Raw genomic sequence first — 15,218 nt, 5'->3', positions numbered from 1 at the left:
TATCCAGTGCGTTTGATGGCAGAGGAAATGTAAAATCCAGCAGGCTTCCTGCTGCCACCTACCTCACCATCCCTGCCCCTGCCGCAGCTTTACCAGCAGTGGTGGTGCGGGGGCTGGTGGTGGGAATGCTGTCGGAGAGCCCGCTCACCACTGGGCCAGTTGAGGCCCTAAAGTGCCGCGATTTAAGGCCACTTAAGAGATCCCACAGTCATTGGGATTTAAGTGTTGGCGGGAGAAGCCCACGCCAAGCTCCCAGCCTTGCAGGGTTTCCTGTGCGAGCTGGTGGTGAGCAGGGGGAGGGCTCCACTTTCAGGAGACCTCTTCATTTATGGGCCTCTCAAAGTTGTTACTCCACCAGGTTCCGCTATGGCCTCACAAACCCTGGCTCCCATGCCCCTCTATGGGGCCTTCCAGCAAGACAGCTGTGGAGATCCCAGATTCAGCTGCTGGGCTGGATTTAGCACAGCTTACCTCCTCAAGCTCTGGGTATAGTATCAGCAGGGGTCATTGTTCCCAATGGTGTGACCAGTATTGGGGAGATGTTGGTCTCTGATCAGGCAGCAGATGTTATGGTAGCTGCAGATCTGTCACTGGTGCTGGTCGTGTTTAGAGCAATTTGAGGCTGTTGATTAAGAATTCCATGCAAGAAGCATACTGGTCTCGCATTATTTTCAACAGAACATTAACATAATCTCATTATTGTTAATAGAATATTGTTCAGTTTTGGTTCATGTGTTCAATGCCATCAATAGGTTTTATGTTCAGAGAATTATGATTTTATACCCATTTCTAACCAATGTATTAAAATTTTTATGTATAGCATTCTTTTCTTGTGCGACATTAACATCCTGCAACATTTCCTGTCACATTTTATTGGCCAATTGTAATACATTGTCTGACTCACTGTGATGTTAGTCGCTGAGCAAACCAAATCCTAGAGGGAAATTTGGCCTACAGGCCATAGCCTTTTTTTGTATTCTGTAAACAAGAAGAAAACATAGTGATCCTGGCAGCAAGAAGTCCTGTGATATTTTTGGGTTTTCAAAAAATTAAAAGTAAAAGGTTTATTTACAAGAAGAAAAGAAAACTTAAGCCTTCTTCCACTCTGCTGTGGAAATCTAAGAAACCTTCTGAAACCAGACTTGTTTTTTTTGCCACCCCAGACTTTTCTGGCTTTACTTTTCTGATTTAATTATTCATTTATTCATTTAAGGGTATTCCTAGTATATTTCGCGGGCTTTTTTCAGGGTTTTGAATTGAGGAAGTGAGGTCAGCTGAAGGGGATTCTGGGAGGTTGAGTCTTAGTATAAAAGGCAGTTACTTGGGGGGTTCGCCGGGAGCATAAAAAGCCGTCTGCACTATACAGCGGGCAGCGTCGGGAGCGGGCAGTGGAGTGAGTGGGGAAGCAGAGTGTGAACTATAAGGGCTTTGGCTCACAGGGCTTGGGCTGAAAGGGCGAGGCAAGGCTAGTTATTTTTTACCCAACCCTGTAAAGGATAATGGCAGGTATGAGTGATCGGCCAGTTCAGTGCTTCCGATGTGGGATGTGGGAGTTCCTGCAAACACCTAGCTTCCCGGAGGTTCACATATGTGCCAGGTGCGTGGAACTGCAGCTCTTAAGGGACCGTGTTAGGGAACTGGAGCTGCAGATCGCTGACCTTAGCCTAGTCAGGGAAAATGGGAGAAAAATTGACAGCAGTTATAGGCAACTAGTTACACCAGGGCATCGGGAGAATGACACGTGGGTCACAGTTAGGAGGAGTAAAGGGCAGAAGGGTAAAGTACAAGGGAGGACTCCAGAGGTGTCTCAAAATAGGAAGGGCTTGGTGACAGGTGTGAGAGGGGAGGGGAGTGGACAGTTAGAAGAGGGGTCACCTGTGGTTGTCCCACTCCAAAACAGGTACATTGTTTTAGATAGTGTGGAGGAGTGTGCCTCTCCAGGGGTAAGACACAGTGACCAGGTCACTGGCACACAGTCAGGCTCTGTGGCCCGGAAAGGGAAGAGAGGGGTTAGGAGAGCGATAGTGGTGGGGGATGCGTCAGTTAGAGGCACAGACAGGCGATTCTGTGGGGGCGAACGGGACTCCAGGATGGTAGTCTGCCTACCTGGTGCTGGGGTCACGGATGTCTCCGAGCGGATAGGAGGCATTTTAAAAGGGGAAGATAAAGAAACGGATGTCATTATACACATTGGTGGAAATGACGTAGATAGGAAGAGTAGGGGGGTCCTAAGAGAGCAATTCAGGGAGTTGGGAAATAGACTAAAAAGTAGGGTCACTAGGGTGGCCATCTCTGGGCTGCTCCCAATGCCTCGTGCCAGTGAGGCTAAGAATAGGGAGTTGGTTCAAATGAATGCCTGGCTAAAGGACTGGTCCAGGAGGGAGGGCTTTATTTTCATAGACCAATGGGAGGTTTTCAGGAGAGGATGGCACCTGTACAAGAGGGAGGGGTCACAACTAAGTTGGAAGGGCACAAATATCCTGGCTGGGAGCTTTGCTAATGCAGTTCGGGGGGGTTTAAACTAGTATGGCAGGGGGGTGGGGATCAAACTATTAGGTCTATAAGTGTGGTGGCTGGGGACGAGCTTGGGGCTGGGACAAGGCTGGCAAAGAAGAAGAGCACTCTGGGGGAGGACGACCTCACTGAGCCTGGGGGTCTGGAGTGCTTATACTTCAATGCAAGGAGCGTAGCAGGTAAAACAGACGAACTTGGGGCCTTAATGCGCACGAGGAATTTGGATGTGGTTGCGGTGACAGAGACTTGGTTGAAAGAGGGACAGGACTGGCAGCTGAATATTCCAGGGTACAAGTGTTTTAGGCGAGACAGAGGAGGGGCCAAAAGAGGTGGGGGAGTAGCGGTATTGGTTGGAGAGCATATTACAGCGGTGCAGAGGGAGGACAATTCGGAGGAGTCGTGTAGCGAGTCACTCTGGGTGGAGCTTAGAAACAGGAAAGGCGCAGTCACTATGTTGGGGGTGTACTACAGGCCCCCCAACAGCCCAAGGGAAGTGGAAGAATGGATATGTCAGGAGATACTGGATAGGTGCAGGAAATATAGGGTTGTTGTAGTGGGAGACTTCAATTTCCCTGGTATAGACTGGAAATCGCTGAGGGCAGGGACTCTGGATGGGGAGGAATTTGTAAAATGTGTACAGGAGGGTTCGTTGGAACAATATGTGGACAACCCAACTAGAGAGGGGGCTATACTGGACCTGGTACTGGGGAATGAGCCCGGTCAGGTCTTCAAAGTTTTGGTTGGGGAACATGTGGCAAATAGTGACCACAATTCTGTTAGCTTTAGGATAGTGATGGAAAAGGATGAGTGGTGTCCCAAGGGTAAGGTGTTGGATTGGGGGAAGGCTAACTTTATTGGGATCAGGCAGAAATTGGCAGCTCTTGATTGGGAGAGGCTGTTTGAGGGTAAATCCACATCTGGTATGTGGCAGTCTTTTAAGGAACGGTTGTTAGGGCTACAGGACAAGCATGTGCCTGTAAAAAAGAAGGATAGGAAGGGTAGGATTAGGGAACCGTGGATAACCAGGGAAATTGAGGGACTGGTCAAAAGGAAAAGAGAGGCGTATGTTAGGTCCAATCAGCTAAAAACGGAGGGAGCTCTGGAGGAGTACAATGAAAGTAGGAAAATACTCAAACGGGGAATTAGAAGAGCAAAAAGGGGTCACGAAATGTTCTTGGCAGACAGGATTAAGGAGAATCCCAAGGCATTTTATTCATACGTTAGGAACAAAAGGGTTGTTAGGGAAAAAATCGGACCTCTCAGGGACAAAAGTGGGGAATTATGCTTGGAGCCCAAAGAGGTAGGGGAGATCCTAAATGAATACTTTGCGTCGGTATTCACAAAGGAGAGGGATGTGTTGACTGGGAGTGTCTCGGAGGGGAGTGTTGAACCGTTGGAGAAAATCTCCATTACAAAGGAGGAAGTGTTAGGTTTGTTAGAGAATATAAAGACTGACAAATCCCCAGGGCCTGATGGAATCTATCCAAGGCTGCTCAGGGAGACGAGAGGTGAAATCGTTGGGCCTCTGACGCAAATCTTTGTCTCGTCACTGGACACAGGTGAGGTCCCAGAGGATTGGAGGATAGCCAATGTGGTCCCGTTATTTAAGAAGGGTAGGAAGGATAACCCGGGTAATTATAGGCCGGTGAGCTTGATGTCGGTGGTGGGGAAGTTGTTGGAGAAGATTCTTAAAGATAGGATGTATGCGCATTTAGAAAGGAATAAACTCATTAACGATAGTCAACATGGTTTTGTGAGAGGGAGGTCATGCCTCACTAACCTGGTGGTGTTTTTTGAAGAAGTGACCAAAATGGTTGACGAAGGAAGGGCCGTGGATGTTGTCTATATGGACTTTAGTAAAGCGTTTGACAAAGTCCCTCATGGTAGGCTAGTGAAAAAGGTTGGATCCCATGGGATAAAGGGGGAGGTGGCTAGATGGGTGGAGAACTGGCTTGGTCATAGAAGACAGAGGGTGGTAGTGGAAGGGTCTTTTTCCGGCTGGAGGCCTGTGACTAGTGGTGTACCGCAGGGCTCTGTATTGGGACCTCTGCTGTTTGTGATTTATATAAATGATCTGGAAGAAGGAGTAACTGGGGTGATCAGTAAGTTTGCGGACGACACAAAACTGGCAGGACTTGCAGATAGTGAGGAACATTGTCAGAGGCTACAGAAGGATATAGATAGGCTGGAAATTTGGGCAAGGAAATGGCAGATGGAGTTCAATCCTGATAAATGCGAAGTGATGCATTTTGGTGGGAATAATGTAAGGAGGAGCTACACGATAAATGGAAGAACCATAAAGGGTGTAGAGACGCAGAGGGACCTGGGTGTGCAAGTCCACAGATCTTTGAAGGTGACGTCACAGGTGGAGAAGGTGGTGAAGAAGGCATATGGCATGCTTGCCTTTATAGGACGGGGCATAGAGTATAAAAGTTGGGGTCTGATGTTGCAGATGTATAGAACGTTGGTTCGGCCGCATTTGGAATACTGCGTCCAGTTCTGGTCGCCACATTACCAGAAGGACGTGGAGGCTTTGGAGAGAGTACAGAGGAGGTTTACCAGGATGTTGCCTGGTATGGAGGGGCTTGGTTATGAGGAGAGATTGGGGAAACTGGGGTTGTTCTCCTTGGAAAGACGGAGGATGAGGGGAGACTTAATAGAGGTGTATAAAATTATGAAAGGCATAGATAGGGTGAACGGTGGGAAGCTTTTCCCCGGGTCGGTGGTGACGTTCACGAGGGGTCATAGGTTCAAGGTGAAGGGGGGGAGGTTTAACACAGATATCAGAAGGACATATTTCACACAGAGGGTCGTGGGGGCCTGGAATGTGTTGCCGGGCAAGGTGGTGGAGGCGGACACACTGGGAACGTTTAAGACTTATCTAGACAGCTATATGAACGGAGTGGGAATGGAGGGATACAAAAGAGTGGTCTAGTTTGGACCAGGGAGCGGCGCGGGCTAATTGTTCCTTGTTTCTCGTGGAAGTGGAAATGACTAGGGTTGGGAAGCATTTTCCGATCAAGGCCATTGTGATCTCCTGGACTCGTTTCGATCGCCTCAGGGGGTCGGAGAGGAATTTCCCAGATTTTTTTTTCCCCATATTGGCCCTGGGGTTTTTCACTCTGGGTTTTCGCCTCTCCCTGGAGATCACATGGTCTGGAATGGGGGGGTGGGGGTGAGTTAATAGGTTGTAATGAACAAAGCATCGTAGCTGTGGGGGACAGCTCGGTGGATAGGATATTGGTATGTAGATAGGCTGGAAAATTGGGCGGGGATCCTGGATTCAGGATTCAATCCTGGACCGGGGAGCGGCGCGGGCTTGGAGGGCCGAAGGGCCTATTCCTGTGCTGTATTGTTCTTTGTTCTTTGTTCTTTGTACTGCATGGTTGCTTCCAAACTGCACTTTTTCCTGGCCCAGAGCTGTTTCTAAGAGAGAGACTTATTTCTCCTCAGGTCTCAAACAGTGACCTTCAGAGAGAGAGAGAGAGGCACTTCTTGCTTCTTTCAGAATCATCAATCAGTCAATACCTAATCAACTCAACATCTCTCCTTAAATATCCTTTTTCCCTTTCATCCAGAATTCCATTGTCTTCAGCACTTCTTTGAACTCAACCTTTTCAAAATATAAAAATCTTTCTTGTTTCCCATGGCCCCAACTTTCAGCTCAAATAAAATTTAATAACTTTCCCATGTTTACTCATGAAACCTTTGTAAGTTGTAGAAGTTACTTACTCCACTTTGATCAGTAATCCAGAGACCCAGGATAATGGTCCAAGGACCCGGGTTCAAATCCCACCATGGCAGATGGTGGAATTTGCAGTCAACAAAAATCTGGAATTAAGAGTCTAATGTTGACTAAACCTAGCTGGTTCACTAATGTCCTTTAGTGGAAGAATCTGCTTTCTTTACCTGGTTTGGCCTCAATGTGTTTCCAAATCCACAGCAATGTGGTTGACTCTTAACTGCCCTTCAGTCTAAGGGCAATTAAGGATGGGAATAAAAAACCGGCCTTGCCAGCAATGCCCACATCTCATGAATGAATTTTAAAAATTAACCACTTGTTAGGGTACCAGAACAGAAACCCCAAAGTATGTTATGAAGCCTGACTAGCCTCAACAGTTATTTCTATTTTGGCATTAATGTGAGGATAAGATGTTTCACTCCAGGTGTGATTCTATTGACACACTAAGAAGCTTTTATCAAAACAAACTTTATTTTAACAATACAGTTTAACTATAACAAAAGAATTAGCTTAACTTTTACCAATTGAAATACTTAAACATGACAAGATATAATTCTTAACTGCTATCTCCATTAGTTCCACTTCAAGCAATATTCCTCTTATGGACCTAAATGCCTCTTCAAAATCAATTAGCAAAATACAGGCTTACATGATTAGACTTGGACTGCCAGTCTTCGAGCCTCCAGAATACCTCTGGTGAGTGAGAGAGAGAGAGAGAGAGAGAGAGACTCATTCCTCCTCAGGTCTCAAATAGTGACCTTCAGAGAGAGAGGCACTTCTTGCTTCTTTCAGAATCCAGCAATAACCGCACGCTTTTCCCTGCAAGCTTAGCTCCTCCCATTAAGCACATGACTGTCTCTGTCAACCAACCTAATCAAAACCCTACTCTGAGACCCCAGGGGAAAAACAAAATAAACAAAACTGCATTAACACAGATTTTAAAAAACACATCCCTGGCTAAAATGAATCCTTAGCCTGCATTCTCAGCATGTGAGCTGCCTGGTTTACAGACTAATTGCTGCTGTATAAAACAGAGCTGAATATTAAACATAGCCCTCACAAGAAAAATGAGAAAAAATACATTTCTTAAAGACACAGCATCATCACATGCTAAAAAAGATCCCTAATGCATCTCCTAATGCAAATTTCTAAACCTGGCCTATTTATGTCTAACACCACTTGACCATACTATCATTATGAATGCATGCATTTAGCATGTTCAGTTCCTTTTCATGCCTCAGCTCCCACAGGCAGGCTGTCTCTATTACCCTTATCCTAGTGTCATAAAATTATTTCCCCAAAAATATTTTAAAAAACATCAATTTTCACAACACATCAGGGAGATCTGTTAACACAGGATGAAATTAGTACTGATTTTATTATTACTCTTTAATGACATAGGTGGAACTGTTTAACTCTCTCTCTTATAGAAACAATGACGATGGGTAAACTACACAAGGATATTGGACAACTCATTGTTCAGTCAGCCGGTGATGCAGAGAAATCAGATGGTCAAGTGATTAAGGTAATTATTTTCTATTATGTCTTTGTCTGCAGAAGTTTGGAGAATACATAGTGTCTGTTCCATTCACTCACAGTTAGTTGGTTCATTTTATTTTTTTAAGCCTTTTATACAGAATTACCTGCCCGTGAGAAGTTTTTTTTTCCCCTGTGGTTCACAAACCTTACCCTCTTTTCTGCATACATTAGAGGGTGAGTGGAAAAACAAAAACCCACGAGTTCCCAATCTCAAAGTTTTCATGGGTGATAAGGAGAAAAGATCTTTCAAAAGAGGGATTGAGTAAATGGTTATGACATTGGATTAGCAATCTGAAGCTTAATTTCAATTTCAAATTTTACCGAGTCAAGTTGTTGTGTTGCAATGAATTCAATACATTTGCCAACAGAAAGCCATAACCATGAAGGCTGTCTGATTATTATCAAAACCCAACTGCTTTACTAACAAAGTTAAATCAAGTAAACTCGCCACTTCTACCCGGTCTGTTTTACATGTGACACAAAATGTCCTCCTATTATGATCCCCATAGACACCAATACCTTTAGAAAGACACTTAAACTTCCAGTGCCTAATCATGTGGCAAAATTTAAAATTTTAAGACTTTTACTGTATAAACAAACTAAAGGCAACATTATCAAAACATTATTCAGTGGACAACTTAGGCTCTAAACTATGGAAACGATCCCCATTTAATTTTGAAATGACAGAAACTTCCCCTCCATGGTTATACTTTACTCTGTCCCTTAAGTGGACACTTAATTCTTCAGGAGTCTGTACAAAGCTATTCTCAGCTCTTGATTACTTGCAACCTTTTTTCTCTTTCCCAGCAGGATGCTAACCCCAGAACTGAGTTTCATGGTGAAAGACAAATTAGAGTTTCTTCTCTCTAGCCAAGCAAGGCAAATTTACAGTCTCCTTCAAATGTTCATGAACTTGGTCTCTTCAGTCTAAGCTTGAGATCCCACCTGCTTTTTGCATGCTGACCAACAGGGCCAGGATTTTCTCTGCTTCAGGTGCAGCACTGACTGCCTCTATCTCTCTGCTCTCTTTCTCAAATTATGGCAGACTGATCTGTCTGTCAGTTTTAGCGATATCTAACCTGAAACCTGGTATTACAATGGTGGTATGGACTCTTCCCTTCTCAAAGCCAAATTCACGCCAAAGTGATTCATATGGACCTTGTATTCAGGTAGTAATGCTACTTAGTTATTCCTATTGAACCCCAACACTCTTCTATTTTGCAATTAAATAGACAGTTTAAAGTATTACCATTTACAAAACTTGACATTCCTAACACCTCCCTGTGACTTGCATTGGTCATTGTTTACAGGTGTGAATAACTTGCAGCTTTTTCCCAGTAAGACATCATGGGCCTTCCTTTAACCACCAAGCCATCCAAGTTTGTTGTCGGGTGGAATTCAGAACAGGTCACATGACTCCACAGTCTCAAAAGATAACCATCTTACAAACTTCATATTTGTAATACTGTATAGCATTCTCTCAGGGCAACTAGTATTGGATGACAAATGGAGCTAACACACGTACCATTTTATTTTATTTGAGAATAGTTAGTTTGCAATTAGATATGAGAGAACCAGCACAATATAAAGATAAAATAGGTAAAGTTTCCATAGTCCCAGATGACCATAGCTCCCAAAGGGGTGAGCTGACAGGTGGTGATTTTAACCTGAGGATCACCAGCAAGATTGAGATAATGGAGCCTTCATGAATAACCTCAGTATGTACGGGAATTGAATCCACACAGTTGACATCACTCTGTAACCAGCCGTCTAGCCAACTGAGCTAACTGACTCCAGAATGGATTCTTCCCAAGTTGTTTCCTACTGGAGGCAAATAGAGCCTCATAAAAGAATCTGAAGCTTTTCATTTAGAATTAAGAGACTTGAACCAATGGAATATCCATATCGCAGTGGATTATTTAATGATTTTTCAGAGTGACAAATTCTGTGTGAAGGCTTCAAATGCATTGGGAATTAGGTTAAGACTACTTCACTCCCATTCCATTGAATCCTTTAAATTGGATTCTAATTCCAGTCCTGCAGGGGAAAAAACAATGTGTGGACCCATTGCACTACCCAGAGCATGGACACCTGTGTTAAAAGCAATGAGTTTGTTTCAGGTTGCAGCTCCCATTACTTGCTTACGATTCCTTTCCTCCCTTCCCCTCCTAAAAGTGTTGAATCTTATGCAAGGGTACTTTTATCTTTGTGCCTTACTCATATTGCATTCATGCATGAACCTTCATGGTCTGTGTTGCTGGGCCTTTAAGGCATGGTTGGCGTCACAGCCAATGCTAACTTTGTCTTCACCCAAGTCCCCGTATGTACACTCGCCAGGGATGGTTGCTGATCTTGATGTCCTAAGCAGGAGCCCATACTGACTTTCCACTGTTCAGGGCACTGAGGCTAATTGTAGCACATTGACCATAGTCCCAGTTACTTCAGTACTGATTGGGGATTAACCTCCAGACCTTCCTGGTTTGTACATCTTGTGCAATCTATTTCCAGAGCCATCGGGAAGCAAAGGGTAAAGATTTGAACTAAAAGGTTAAAATAATAAATTCCGGTTTTGTTGCTCTTGGTGCTGACCTCCATTTTGATTGCTCATTTTTAGGACATTTCACAGAAAACAAAAGAAATTTTGGCCAATTTAGCCTCGCTGGCAACGGATGGAGGAGGAAAGCCCAAAATCACTCGGGAGATTCTGAAGGAGCACCGCTTCCCACCAGCAACTGAGAATTTCTTGTATCATTTAGCAGCTGCTGAGAAAATGCTTCAGATCTGACTGTTGCTGTTTACATTGTGCTACCTTTTACTATAGTGGACCAAGGTGATTTCTCAGAAACAAACAATATCCAGCTTAATAACTACTTTACGTAAATGAAACAAGAGTTAGCATTTCAACCTGCACGCATCATGTTACTTCCTGTCTTCACAGTAATACAACTGGAATTGCCAGTTCACCCATTAGTTAAATCAAAGTGTGCATTCACACTTGTATGTGAAAGGATCACGTGAAATTTTGAATTGGGGAACACGCATGCAAGTTCAAATATTTGGAAATCTAAATCTCTCTTCCAGTCAAAGTTTCACGATTTTGAACTTAGTAAAAATTAATTTGTCCGGAAATGATGTGTGGAATTTAATATTCCACCCCAGGAACACCCTGGCCGGAATTTTACCGACACGTCCGCCCCGATTCCGGGGGCAGGCGAGGCTCGGAGAACGGCGTTCTCCATTGGCCTCGGGCGGAATCATACGAATCCCAGGCAGACATGCCGGTAAAATTCTGCCCCCTATGTCCAAAGGAGGGCCTTACTGACGACAAGGTCCTATTGTTGTGACTGTTGAATTCAGACCAATGTTTTTGAACAATATTCTTTTTCCGACCTATATTACCTGTTGATTTATCTGCCGATTGTTTTCCAACAGCACTTTCTGAAACCATGATCTCCACCATCTCGAAGAACAAGGGCAGCCAATATATGAGAACGCCATCATCTCCAAGTACCCTTCCAAGCCAGACAGCAGCCTGAATTGGATATGTGTCACTGTCCTCCATCACCGCTCTGTCAAATTCCTGGAACTCCTTAATTGCCCTATGGGAATACCTGTAACACTTGGACCTCAGCATTTCATGAGGGTGGCTCATTACCATCCTGTCTCGAGCGTAACCAGGATAATAAAGTTGGTTTCGAAGAAGAGTCATAGTGGACTCGAAACATTAACTTCTTTCCACTGATGCTGCCAGACCTGCTGAGTTTTTCCAGCGTTTTCTGTTTTTATTTCAGATTTCCAGCGTCTGCAGTATTTTACTTTTATAATAAATGCTGGCCTTACTGATGATGCTTATACCCTGGGAAAGAATTTTTTTTTAAACTTATAAAGTTTTACGCTTATATTGAAACATTGTTGTATTACGAGCAGCTTTCATTCTGATGATTTCTTTCTTTTTTCCTAATTGGTCACTTCCTACTGGTTAATCACCAATCATATTCCAGAAAACCTCCCTTTCTCTACACTGAACCCCCATGGCAAATTTTCTACCCAATCTCATGACCAGAAAATTAATTTTGTGATGCACTCTCAGGCCACACCCCTCCCAGTCTCAGACTGATGATCATGTTGCTTTAAGTTTAATGAATTCTGGGGTGAATGAATTATTAAATTCTCATAGAATCCCTACAGTGCATAAGGTGGCCATTCAGCCCATCAAGCCTGCACCGGCAACCATCCCACCCATACCTTATCCCTGTAACCCCATGTATTTACCCCTCTAATTCCCCTGACAATTTAGCATGGGCAATCCATCTAACCTGTACATCTTTGGATTGTGGGAGGAAACCGGAGCACCCGGAGGAAACCCACGCAGACTGGAGATGGCACCAGAGCGAGGTGACTTCTTGCAAGCTGTGCCCAGCGTACCTTCTAATTCTATCTTTTACTCTCATTCTGTGCTTCTAAAACTTTATTCTAACTCTTCTTTGACTGTAACACTACATTCTGCACTCCTTTCCTTCCCTACATATGGTATGCTTTGTCTCTATAGCGTGCAAGAAACAATACTTTTCACTATCCTAATACATGTGACAATAATAAATGAAATCAAATCCGACATGGGGAGAATGTGAAAACTCCACATAGACAGTGTCCCGAGGCTGAAATTGAAGCCGGGTCTCTGGCACTGTGAGGCAGCAGTGCTTGCCACTGTGCCACACTAATTCTCCTGGGAATAAAACAGTGGAGCAGTTACCAGTGTGGCTCAGTTTCTTTCATTCTGAAGTTGGGAGTCCTGAACAATTTTGGGTCCATTGCTGCTCCACACCACTCTCCCGCCACAAACCCAATTTCTCGCTTCAGTTGACTTTAATCATTTAGAAAAGATTGGCTCGTTACAATGATAGCTGTAACTGATAGTTACAATCCCAGCTTATGTTACTACTGGACATGTCAGATCCCAGGGTGAAACTAGCCTTGGTAGATCCTAATTTTATTTATTTTTTAAGAAAGTTACCGAAGAAATTCACAGGAGTTTACTGATGAACCTTTAACATAAGGAATAAAACATTTATTAAGCAAGGAAAAATGAACTGTATTATACCAGACACAAAGGTTAGAAAGATCTCAGTGCAAGCGCCAGAAAAGGATTGAAAGTTCCATTGTTCCTTTTCAGAGGGCTGTGCAACATTGGCACTGTGACTCAAAGGGTGGGTGAAGCAGGACCACTGAATATTTTAAGGCAAAGGTAGATGCATTCTTGTTGGGCAAGGAAATTAAAGATTATCGAGGGTAACTGGGGAATGTGGAACTCAACACAAACAGATTAGCCATGATCTTATTGAATGGTGGATTAAACTCAAGGGGCAAAATGGCCTACTTCTGCTCTTACTTTGTATGTATACCCTTACAGACACGAAAACCCAGTGAAGATTCACCACTATCTTAACACCAAGGACCAATATGGGCTGGTCCAGTTGCAAACGACTTTAGGTAACAGCAAGGGTTTTTCTACTTCCACCACCCTCCCCCACCTCGTCGCCCACAAAATCACTAAACTATTAACCCCTTTGTAACCCTTCTTTTCACTTCAAAGGTTGTAAAACCTTATTAAAAATGCATGTTATCCAAACAAATCCAGAAAACCTGACCATCTTGAGAGGAGGCCTTCCAGACCTGGCACTGAGATCAGAAAAAAACTCAATGAAATTGAAATCTTTCTAAACACACAAATATAAATTAAAGATACACATTGTTCCTGACACTGATACTAGTTTGGACTCCAGAATTGAATAAAGTTAATTGATTTGTCTTGAAACGTGTTGGTTTCTGCAGTGGAGCAGTTTCTTTACCACTGGGGCCTAGTGTCATTTTGGCATAAAGACGCTATTGAAAACTGAGGACGTGGGAATGGATAAGCATTGGGGAATATTGTTTGATTAGTTTTGGGGGTTTGAGAGCATTTATTTAAAACGTTCTCTCAGGATTGGAGTCAAGTCCACGATGAAAGTAGATTCAATGCAAGAGGAATCTGCGAAAAACTTCTCTTCTGATTTATGTTCTAGCTCTTAACAACAGGGGACAAGAAGGCTGCCACTGAGCCAAGGCTGACACCAATAGAGATAGACTTTCATTTTGTTTGTTTGGGATAAATCCACATTCAGACCACGGAGATGAAAGAGCCAAATGAAAGAACACCGCCCTATTTGACAACTCATTTTAAAAACTGAAATACTATCACTAAAGTTAAATTTGGCTACAACAACATGCACTTGTATAGTACCTTTAATGGAATAAAGTGTATAAAGGAACTTCACAGAACATTATAAAGCAACAGGCAGATAGAGTCATAGAGATATACAGCATGGAAATAGGCCCTTCGGCCCAACTCGTCCATGCCGAGCAGGTTTCCTAAACTGAACTAGTCCAATTTGCCTGCATTTGGCCCATATCCCTCTAAACCTTTCCCATCCAAGTACTTGTCCAAATATCTTTTAAATATTGTAATTGTACCCGCCTCTACCACCTCCTCTGGTAGCTCATTCCATATACGCACCACCCTCTGTGTGAAGAAGTTGACCCTCAGGTCCTTTTTAAATCTTTCCCTTCTCACCTTAAACCTATGCTCTCTAGTTTTGGACTCCCCCATCCTGGGGAAAAGACCTTGACTATTCACCTTATCGATGCCCCTCATGATTTTATAAACCTCTATAGGTTTCCATAGATGACCAAAAGCTTGGTCAAAGAGGTAGCTTTTAAGGAAGCAATGCCTGATTAGAGTAATGACTCTTTAGCCTTTACTATGTTTTTAATAAACACAATAAACTCTGACTTTACATCTCACAATTTAAATGAGAAAAGCAAAAGTTCAGTCTAACCACATTGACGAAAAAATGTTGAAAGTTGATCAGTATTATTCAATATTTATTAAATGTGTACCCTAAAAATAATTAATTTAGATAGAAACATAAAAGATAGGAGCAGGAGGAGGCCATTTGGCCCTTCCAGCCTGCTCCGCCATTCATTATGATCATGGCTGATCGTCCAACTCAATAGCCTAATCCTGCTTTCGCCCCATAACCTTTGATCCCATTCGCCCCTAGTGCTATATCTAGCTGCCTCCTGAATACGTTCAATGTTTTGGCATCAACTACTTCCTGTGGTAATGAATTCCACAGGCTAACCACTCGTTGGGTGAAGAAATGTCTCCTCACCTCCATCTTAAATGGCCTACGCCGAATCCTCAGATTGTGATCTCTGGTTCTGGACTCCCCCACCATCGGGGATATCCTCCCTGCATCTACTCTGTTTAGTCCTGTTAGAATTTTATAAGTCTCTATGAGATCCACCTCTCATTTGTCTGAACTCCAGTGAAAACAATCCTAGCCAATTCAATCTCTCCTCATACATCAGTCCCGCCATCCCC

General features: G+C 43.6%; 1 protein-coding gene across 9 annotated transcripts in view; it reads left to right on the top strand.

Annotated features, from left to right (window-relative positions):
* dennd10 (DENN domain containing 10) overlaps positions 1–12,796 on the top strand; it is a 32,983-nt gene extending 20,187 nt beyond the window's left edge. For all 9 annotated transcript variants that reach the window (XM_078223234.1, XM_078223231.1, XM_078223238.1 and 6 more), the window contains 3 exons: positions 7,687–7,781; positions 10,410–10,625; positions 11,228–12,796. In XM_078223234.1, the coding sequence (XP_078079360.1) occupies positions 7,687–7,781; positions 10,410–10,580 (266 nt within the window). In that variant the 3' untranslated portion in view covers positions 10,581–10,625; positions 11,228–12,796. The remainder of the gene's footprint in view (positions 1–7,686; positions 7,782–10,409; positions 10,626–11,227) is intronic.
* The last annotated feature ends 2,422 nt before the right edge of the window (positions 12,797–15,218 follow it).

The sequence above is a fragment of the Mustelus asterias genome, chromosome 11, assembly GCF_964213995.1.
Source record: "Mustelus asterias chromosome 11, sMusAst1.hap1.1, whole genome shotgun sequence".
In the NCBI taxonomy this organism is placed as follows: domain Eukaryota; kingdom Metazoa; phylum Chordata; class Chondrichthyes; order Carcharhiniformes; family Triakidae; genus Mustelus; species Mustelus asterias.
Note: the sequence above shows the minus strand (reverse complement) of the source record. Positions and strands in the feature narration are given on the sequence as shown.